Source organism: Cibotium barometz, chromosome 10 (assembly GCF_041138505.1).
Source record: "Cibotium barometz isolate CiBa-2024 chromosome 10, ASM4113850v1, whole genome shotgun sequence".
Taxonomy (NCBI): Eukaryota; Viridiplantae; Streptophyta; class Polypodiopsida; order Cyatheales; family Cibotiaceae; genus Cibotium; species Cibotium barometz.
Window position 1 is genome coordinate 15,568,549 of NC_141055.1, and position 10,342 is coordinate 15,578,890.

The following is a 10,342-nucleotide window of genomic DNA, read 5'->3' on the forward strand; positions in this document are numbered from 1 at the left end:
ACGTGGTTTGCTCTCAACCTACCTCGTGTTCGTGTTCGTGCTCGTTCTCTGTATGGTCTACCTTGCATATCGTGGGCATCTGTGGTTCGCTCGGCTTGGCTTCGTGCTTGTTGGGGGGTCTGTGACTCTGTTGGTGTTCGGTAGAGTTGCATATTGCTACTCATGGTCTTTGGTCGGGTTGCAAACATGTTTTTTTTTTCACTCCCAATGTTGTATTCTATCTGTCATTGTTGTATGTTCTGGTTTACGAGGGGAGTAGGGTTATTATACAAGTGTAAGGGTTAAATTTATTGCCTCGAGAAAGTCGAGCTTGGACCATATATATTTTAAATTTGAACGACTTTTCAAAATTAAGCTTCTGACCAAATAAAAAGGAGTTGGCGGAGCGGACCAGGAAGTCAACGAGATACGCGCATGGACATTGGACATCAGTGACCGGGTATGGTCGGTCGAAGGTGGAAAGCAGCAAGAAGTGCCAAATATAGCAGGAATAGCAGATTGCAATAAAAGTCTAGGCAAGCGGGCCGCGGGCGGCTGGCCTGCAGTCTGCGGCGCCGATACAAAACGGTTCCCAAGATGCCCGCTAGTTTTTCGTTTACCGTGAAATGGTACCATCGCCGTCAAAGCTAATATCGTTTTTCTTATGACATTCTCTCTGGATGATGCGTGAGCTTTGTTTCCCCCATAGCCAGAGCTTGCTTTAAGCTTCGTTTTCTCTCCTCTTCCACCCATATTAGCGTCTCTCTCTTCACCATGGAACCTTCTCCTGCTGCTCCCACTGCTTCTGCTTCTGCTTCTGCTTCTGCTTCTGCTTCTGCGTCTGCCCCACGCGTCTATGTGCCGATTAGCCATCCCGATTCCCCTGTCCCAACCTACGCAGTCCTGCAGTTCCTCGGCTTCTCCGAATCCTCCATTCAAAACCCTAATTTTCCACAGGCCCTTGGGGTCCTTCAACTCGCTTCCTCCCCATCTGCTGGGAATCGCAGCCCTGGAAGTCCTTGTGCAGTTGGGAACCCGAATTTCTCTGCAGGAAATTCTTATCCCCAAAATTCCTGTGCAGGAAGCCCTAATTTTTGTGCAGAAAAGCCTCACCACCAAGATCCCAGTGCAGGAAACACTAGCACTGCAGGATCCACCGCAGCAGAAAACCCAAATTCCGGTGTAGACGGGAAATTTAGATTTTGTATAGGAAACCCTAGCCTCAAGGGCCCCTGCGCGGCTGGAAAACCTACCCCGCAAGGCTCTTGTGCAGAGAACCCTAGCCCTGAAGACTCCTGCGCTGGAAACCCAAGCCCTCAAGGTTCCTGTACAGGCAACCCTGATCCTAAAATCTTGTGTGTAAAAAACCCTAGCCCCAGAGGTTCGTGTGCAGATAGTAGCAGTTGCAGCAGTGTGATCAAAAGCATTGATAAGAAAATTGTCTCTATCAAGCCCTCTCCCATGAAAAAATCAGGAGTTGCAGGCACTGGTGCAGTGAGTCCTGCAGGTAAGAAGAGTAAAAGCTCCGCTGTGGCTGCAGCAGCAGCTGCAGGGGTAGCTATTTCTGTCTCTCATACTGACAGAGAGACCATTGTGCACACTCATTGCTCCAATTTTCGCGAGGTAGTACATCAGCTTACAGGCGCATCTAGTGAAGATACAGATCTGCTTCCTGTGACAGTACCTGCTCGCCTTCCTGTCAATCGCGGTAGCATAAGCAGCAGCAGCAATGCCAATTGCAGCGATGTCAATGGATGCATCAACATGCATGAGGGAGTTGTGAAGTCTGAGTTTGCAGGGGGAGTTCCTGACCTGGGACCCTGTAGGCCAACGACAACCAAGCTTTTTGAAAGAAGAAGGTCAAGCAAAACCCTGGAAAGGCTTTCCACCAGCTGCAGAGACCTTCCTCCGTTGGTGCCCAGCCCGGTCACCCCATTGGCCTCTGATTTCGAGAAGATTTGTCTTCCTTTAACCCCGACAGTAAGCCCTGGTAGCTCGACATGGATGCCTTCACAGGAGCGCAATGCCATACAGATACACCCTACCTTGAATCAGCTACAGAATGCTAATGCACAGATGTATCCTACTTACAATCAGCCAGTCATACACATGTACTCTACCATGAGCCAGCCACAAACTAGTGCTGTTCAAATGCATTTAGCCATGAGTCAGCCACAAAGCGCAGCTGTGAAGGCAAATACGGCCACGAGTCAGCATCAAGCAAGTGCTGAAGATCTAGACACTGCAGGGAAGGGCTTTTTCCTTCACTCGCAGAGGCCAAGGAACAATGAGCCAACCCTCCTCCCCCTCTTCCCGGAGTCTCCTAGGGAGCAATGAACATTGCAAACATTTATAGAAAAGGTCAAATGTAGCATGAAAAATAAATGAAGGAATGGGGGCTTGTTTCCTGCTCAGATGGGGTGTTGAGCACTCTTGGCCTTTGGTCCAGCTGTGAACTGGTACTTCTGAAGTTAATTCACCCAAATCCGTTTGCACAGTTGAGCTAAATCCGTTTGCACAGTTGAGCTCTACATCTGCGTTGAAAAGGTTGGTCTATTGGTGTTTCAAGTATTCTGTCTGAAGAGTCAATTTTGCTAGTTATTCTGCAAAAGAGATTTTTGCAATATGCAGGCCCATTCTTGTATGGAAGCAGGGACTTCCTACTTGCCATTTTACTTTCTTTTTTCTTGGTGTTCTGCAATGTTAATATGTTCTTTGGGCACAATGCGACCCTGAAAGGGTTACAGACACCAGCTATAGATGATGATTTTTTTGCTGATCTATCAGAGTTCAGTAGTTTTGTTGCCAATGGGTATGCTTTTAGGACTTCTAAATGTCTATGTGATGAGACACTTAGTTTCTAATATGGTTGAAAGATCAAAGAATCTCTCATGGATGATTTTGGGATCCGTGAGTGATGAGAGACTGTCTTGAATCAGCTGTAGCATTTGGTTCTTGGTGTGACGCAACTCGACCGTGTTGAAGATGGCCGAGTTCTTTTTAGTCATATTTGCATGCCTGTTGAGTTTGTGCTATGACACCTCCATACCATAGACAGGCTGGGCAGCCGTGTGGGTGCCCAGGACAGCCAGGCTTCAGCACCTGGAGGGCAGGGCTGAAATTTGAAGGCCATAAACTAGGTTGACCTTCAAAATATATATGTTTGTCTAAAATGAAGAGAAATTTTCAAAGCAGTGGTCTTGGCCATAAACTAGGTTGACTTTCAAAATATATATGTTTGTGTAAAATGTAGAGAAATTTTCAAAATAGTGGTCTTCTGTGGCCTTCTGCAACCCTATTTTCTAAGAGGCAGATCACGCGCAGAAATGGGCATTCCTGCTCGCCATCAGTGGCCTAGAGTGTGAGGAAAAATCTGCATTTAAATCGTGAAAAAGGTGTGCAAAATGCTTTGAAAATCGTGAAAACTCCTTAGTACGCTTGCAAGCCCTCCCTCCAAAACCACTGTTAACCTGCAAACCTGCCTTCCAAAACTGCAGTGCTTTTGAAAACCGCCTGAAATTTCAAACTGCATGTTGTTTCCTTGGAAGGCCTCCGTGTGATCTGCCTATAAGGAGCCTTCTCGAGAAGGTTTGAAGGGCTTTGATGCCCTCTGAAGGCTTCAAATTTCAGCACTGCTGGAGCCTCCGAAAAGTGGTCGACCAGGGCCAGTCGAGCAGGTCGAATCAGGCTGGTAGGGCTGCAGGTCATGTAGACCAGAGCCAGTGGCTAGACGCCTACTTGAGGAGTCAGGACAAGTTGACTTTTGGTTATTTTGTGGATTTTAGCAGCACACTACTGACGAACTGGCTGACCAGCCTTTTTGACTTTGGTTTAAATGTACGGTACAAGGGAGATGCAGAGATTTGAGAGTACGGAAATCCTCTTTTAACTAAGGCCTAGCTTAATTGCTACTTAAAACCTTGCTTCGCCCATCAATCGCGTGATATCTACATTGATCTCAATCTGATTTATCATACGTTCTTAATTTTTGCAGCAGTTGCCTCCTCTGTTTCATGGAGCTATTTTAGAGGGATCCCAAAGCTCCATGTGAAGTCAAAGGGACCAACCACCTTGACGCAGCGCATCCCGCATGGCTAATAGTTAATCAACATCAGTTCTTGATTAAGTTAATAGTTTTTACTACACTTCTTTTTTCCACTCACATGAGTGGGGAAGAAGAAGAAGAAAAACTGTACGCAAGCTATATTGGAGAGGTGGCACAATTGTTTACTTTATAAGCGTAAGGGAACACATCCTCCTCTCGTTTGGAAAATCACTTTCAGTGTTGAGAGGGTAGAGAATGGATTCTTGTTTACAACACTACATAACATGAAACATTGTTCGTGAGCTTAAACTTATTGTTTTTTATGCCTCTAGGGTGACATGGCTCTCCAATTATGTTATCCTGAGAGATGGCATAGTAATAGGTTCAAAGAAACAATGGTTGTTTTTCATATCAAATGCCAAAAAGCAACAAATATTGAATTTGCGTATATTGAGGGAAATCATAAAAAAGTTTTGCATTGAAGAAGACGTGGCTAATAGAGACCCTCCCATGGATGTTTGTATAATCACTTTTGAGATGCTCGGACAAGAATTGTTAGTGGAGATCAAGGTAGCAACACACAAACAGATGCAACAAGCAAGGAGAGATAGAAGCACAACATTATTGAAAGTAGATTGATAAGAATGAGTGAATTATAAGTGAAGTGATATGATAAGGTCACTTACATAACTATAAGAGTGTGTACATACGCTCGGGGAAAAGGACCTCTTTAAGAGGAAAAAAGAACCTCAGTCCATTATTAGTCTATGTCCATATATTACTACCATACAAATGGCTATAAATTTCCCCCTGTAGTAATATGTACAGGGATCATGTGGCTAATAAATCCCTAAATGGCAATAAGCCCAAAATGTTGAGCAAAAAGGTTCGAACTTCTCTCGTGAGAGCATCTTCGTGAATATATCTGCCACATTATCGTGTGAAGTGACATGATAAGGTCACTTACATAGCTATAAGAGTGTGTACATATGCTTAGGCGAAAGAACTTCTTAAAGATAAGGTCACTTACACAACTATAAGAGTGTGAACATATGCTTAGGGAAAAGAACCTCTTAAACAGGAAAAAAGTACTTCAGTCCATTATTAGCCTATGTTCATACATCACTACCATACAAATGGCTACAAATTCCACCTGTAGTGATGATGCGAACATGTAGAGGGATCATTGAAAAGATGCAGGGGGGAAGAGAGCTTGAGCTCTTGCAAGCACACACACACACTCACAAACCCTAATAGAGAACACACAAGGTGAGAGGCTGAAAATCTTCTTCTTCTCTACTCAACACTCAACACACCATATACAAGAATAAGAGTACACACAATATGAAAGGTACTCAACCAAATACATACATGGGTTCTCTATAGTGTGAACCCGACTAAATGAGCTGGCGCTATAACTATGCCAGTCTCTAGAGTGGCTGTCACACAGCCTGTCATCCCACTGGCCGCATATCACCCAAGATCTCACCAACCATGCCAGTGGTGTAAGTGTGGGGCCTATCCCCCAGGCGGGTCATCAGTGGCCACCGCCTCACTAGAGCTCGATATCTCAACACTCCCCCTCGAGCTCAACTCCATCTCATGTACACCAAGCGAAGCCCTGAATCTGCGGAGCTTCTCTGTACCCAATGCTTTGGTGAAGATGTCAGCTACCTGATCCTCTGTGCTGACATAAACAAGGTCAAGGTCTCCTGCCAAGACCTTCTCTCTGACGAAATGGTAGTGGACCTCTATGTGCTTCGTACGAGCATGAAAGACTGGGTTCCTGGCCAACTGTATACTGCTAATGTTGTCACAGAAAATGACAACTTGTCTATCCAGCGATAGACCCAAATCTGCAAGTAGCTTTCTCAACCAAGCTACCTCACATGCTGCCATAGCAGCTCCTCTGTACTCGGCCTCTGTACTCGATAGAGCAACCGTAGGCTGCTTCTTGCTGCTCCAAGTCACAGCAGCACTCCCCAAAGAAAACATGAATCCACTGGTAGATCTTCTGTCTGAGATACTACCAGCCCAATCAGCATCTGTGTACCCATGTACACATATCTCTGTCACAGTCTCATAGAATAGTCCACAGTGCAAAGTAGACTTCACATACCTCAGTATGCGTCTCACTGCATCCAAATGCGGTTTCCGTGGAACCTGCATAAACTGACTCACCAACCCAACAGCATAGCTCAAATCTGGTCTGGTGATCGTCATGTAGATCAAACTTCCTACTATGCGTCTGTACATAGTAGGATCCTCCAAGATCTCTCCTGAATCTGCACTCAACTTGCCATTCTGATCCAATGGCACAGAAATAGGCTTACAGCCTGTCATACCATACTTGGACAACATGTCCAAGCCATACTGTCTCTGCAGTAATCCAATACCATGTGGTGACCTAATCACCTCAATGCCCAAGAAATATCTGAGCTCCCCCAGATCCTTCATCTCGAACTTCTGTCTAAGCAAGATCTTTACATCAAAGATCTCTGCATCATGGTCCCCCGTAATGATCAAGTCATCTACATAGATGACAACAAGCACAACCCCTCTATCACCATGTCTCACATACAATGAGAAATCTGCATTGGCTACATCAAAGCCAATAGTGACAAGATATTCAGAAATCTTGTCAGACCATGCTCTTGGTGCTTGCTTTAAGCCATACAAGGCTTTCTTCAACCTGCAAACATGCTCGGGGTGACCCACATCCTCATAACCAGGTGGCTGCAACATATACACCTCTTCTTGCAAATCCCCATGCAAGAATGCATTCTTTACATCCATCTGATGTAAAGACCATTGCTTTGACGCAGCCACTGCTATCACAACTCTCACCGTTGCCATCTTGGCAACTGGGCTGAAAGTTTCCTCATAATCAATCCCATATGTCTGCGCATATCCTTTGGCTACCAATCTAGCCTTGTACCTGTTTATGCTTCCATAACTGTTATGTTTAACTTTGTACACCCACTTGCAGCCAATGGCTTTCTTGCCTTCTGGCAATTGCACTAAATCCCAAGTTTCATTTCCATATAGTGCATCCATCTCCTCATCCATAGCTTTTTCCCAATTCACATTTCCAATAGCCTCATCAATGCATGTGGGCTCAACAACCTGCACAACCTTTGCCATATATGCATAGTGATGTGCCACATAACCATCATATGTAAATCTCTGCACAGGGTTCTTCACTCTCTCTGATCTTCGCAGCTTTTCATTCATGGCTTCCATAGCCTTCTTTACACCAGGTGTTCTCATAGCTGGGATCCCAAGCTCCTCATCAAGGCTCATATCCGAGCCACTAGTTTCTCCATCAACATGAGAATGCCCTGCAGAAATGTCAGGCATACCAAGGGGCTCAACCACTTTCTCTTTTCCTTTACGTGATGTAGTAATCACATTTACAGGGCTGGTATTATGACGCAGCCTGCCACTCCATGGTCTATCAACAGACCCACTAGATGAGGACTCTCCTGGTCCACTCAAAGACTGTGATTGCTGACCTGCATTCTGTGCAACCACACTTCCACTCACATCAGCCCCGACAGCTTCTTTTTCAGCAGCATACCAGCTGCTCATCTCATCAAATACAACATCCCTGCTTACCCTCAACTCACGTGTAGTAGGGTTATAACACCTGTATCCCTTTTGCTCAAGGGAATATCCAATAAACACACATTTTTCAGCTTTCGGATCCAGCTTAGTTCTCAGCTCATCTGGCACATGCACATATGCAATGCATCCAAAGACTTTCAGATGAGATAAATCTGGTTTTCTGCCAGTAAACCTCTCCTCTGGAGTTACATCATGTATGGCTGCAGTTGGAGTCCTGTTCATGATGTATACTGCTGTAGAAACAGCCTTTGCCCAATAGCAATGCGGCATATTCTTCTCTTCCATCAATGCTCGCGCAATCTCAGCAATGTGCCTGTTTTTCCGCTCAGCAACTCCATTTTGTTGTGGAGTATATCTGCATGTGAACTGTCTCCGAATACCATTCTTCTTCAAGAATTCAGAGAACTCATTGGAGAAGTACTCTCCCCCTCCATCTGACCTTAGGCACTTTACATATTTCCCTGTTTGCTTTTCAACCAAAACTCTGAAATTCTGAAAGTGAGTGAACACCTCACTCTTCTCCTTCATGAAATATACCCACACTTTCCTTGTGTGGTCATCAATGAAAGTGACATAGTACCTGCAGCCTCCCATAGACACGGTCTTCGTAGGACCCCATACATCTGAATGCACAACATCTAGTGCATTTCTGCTCACATATCTGTTACGTGGAAACACATGCTTTGTTTGCTTCCCAAATTGGCATGCTTCACATATTTTCTGCATACCTTCCACTTTAAATTTTGGCAGCCCTGTTACAATTCCTTTTGTCTGCATAGACTTCAATCTCTGCACATTCACATGACCAATTCTTTTATGCCATATGTCTGTGTCTGCAACAACTCCTGAACCATTTGCAAACATCGCAGCACTCATTTCAGGCATGTCTACATTCAACGTAAACATTCTGCCCACTCTGTTGCCTTTTGCAACCAACTTGCACTTGTCTTTGAAATCTTCAACATAACACCCATCTGGGTTAAACCGAACCTGCAACCCCTGCTCAATCATCTGGCCAACTGAAACCAGATTCTTTGTTATGTTCGGTACATGAAGTACATCTGCAAGGTACTTCACTTTGCCATCCTGCATAGACAATGGCACATCTCCAACGTGGGCAATTGGATGAGCAGTGTCATCCCCTGTTTCCACAAAACCTGGTCTTTCCGGATTTTTCATCTCCTTGAACCACTCCCCATGACTCGTCATGTGGTTCGAAGCGCCTAAATCCACATACCATACATTATCTTTTTGTGCTGCATCAACATTTTCAGACATGGCATTCACAACATGCTGCATAACAAACAACCTTTCATTATCCTCATTATTTCTGCTTGAGGATGCATAGTTGTTTTGCTGCACTTTTCCATTTTGCATGTCAGCCTGCTTCTTATAACATTCTGACTGCACATGTCCTGGCTTACCACAATAGTAGCATTCACGTGCATCATTATATTGCCTTTGCCAATTTCCACGGTCTCTTTGACTCCCCCTGTCTCTGAATTTGCCTCTTCCACCTGCGTGTTGTTGTTGTTGTTGATTCTGGGACTGTTGTTGTTGCTGCTGCTGCTGGCCATAATTCTGATTACCTGTTCGGCCACCTCCTTGACCGCGTCCACGGCCTCCTCTACCTCGTCCTCTTCCTGAACTCGTGTAGAAGGCCTGTTGCTCTGAACTGTTTTTGCTTTGTGAAGACTGTTGGTCTTCACCCAAGTTCTTCTCTTCGATAATCAGCATAGACACCAAATCTGTAAAGTTGGGAATGTTTTCCCGAGTCTGAATAGACGTCTTGAACGCCTTGTATTGTGGCCCGAGACCACGTAGACGTCTCACCTTGTCATCATCATCTACTGACACACCAATAGATGCAAGGGATTCCACAATACCCTTTATCTTCAGCGCATAGTCATTCACAGACATGCTCTTTTTCTCCACAGTATGAAGTTCATTCTTCAACTGTATCTTACGTGCCTTGGTGTTTGTTTCATAAAGCTTTACCAAGGTGTCCCACGCCTCCTTGGGGGACTTGGCATCCTGAATGTGCCCAATCATGGTGTCCTGTATACTAATGGAAAGCCAATACATAACCTTCCTGGCTCCTTGGTTCCAGTCTTTAAACTCTTTCACATCTGCAGCAGTCGGATTTATATCCGGTATCTCCGGTGCCTCTTCATGCTCACCTTCTATGTAGTCCCAATAACCTTTTCCCATCAGGAAATTTGTCAACCTGAACCTCCAAGCATGGAAGTTATTCTTATCCAGCTTCTCAGCCACAATCTGTGTTATGCCATCATTAGACATCTTGCCAAACACACAATTTTACCAGAACCTGCACTCTGGTTTTTCTGCACAAATGCTGTATTTTCTGCACAGCGGTACTGCAGTACTCTCAAATGTCACCAACAGTGACTTCAATGTGCATACATACACCCAATGGCAACTGTAGACCTCTTTGCAGCACCCACAGTGTCTGCATAGTCAATCTGTCTTCCTGCAGTTCTTGAAACAGAGTTCTGCAGAGAATCGATGACTTACCCGCAATGCTCGAAATCGCCTGCTTTCTGAAAAACGGAGGTCCAGACGCGCCCGAAACGCGTTTTCGGCCCGAAAATTGTAGTCCGTAGGACTGTATAGTTGCCCTATGGCTTAACTCCCGTGAAGAAAGCTCCTCAATCGGAGATCGTTTGCCGG

At 45.0% G+C, this 10,342-nt stretch overlaps 1 protein-coding gene across 1 annotated transcript; it reads left to right on the forward strand.

The window, feature by feature from the left end:
• The first annotated feature begins 592 nt into the window (after window positions 1-592).
• Window positions 593-2,395, forward strand: LOC147634592 (uncharacterized). Its single transcript, XM_086803374.1, has one exon. The coding sequence runs from the start codon at window positions 754-756 to the stop codon at window positions 2,314-2,316; it is 1,563 nt and encodes a 520-aa protein (XP_086659500.1). The 5' UTR covers window positions 593-753; the 3' UTR covers window positions 2,317-2,395.
• The last annotated feature ends 7,947 nt before the right edge of the window (window positions 2,396-10,342 follow it).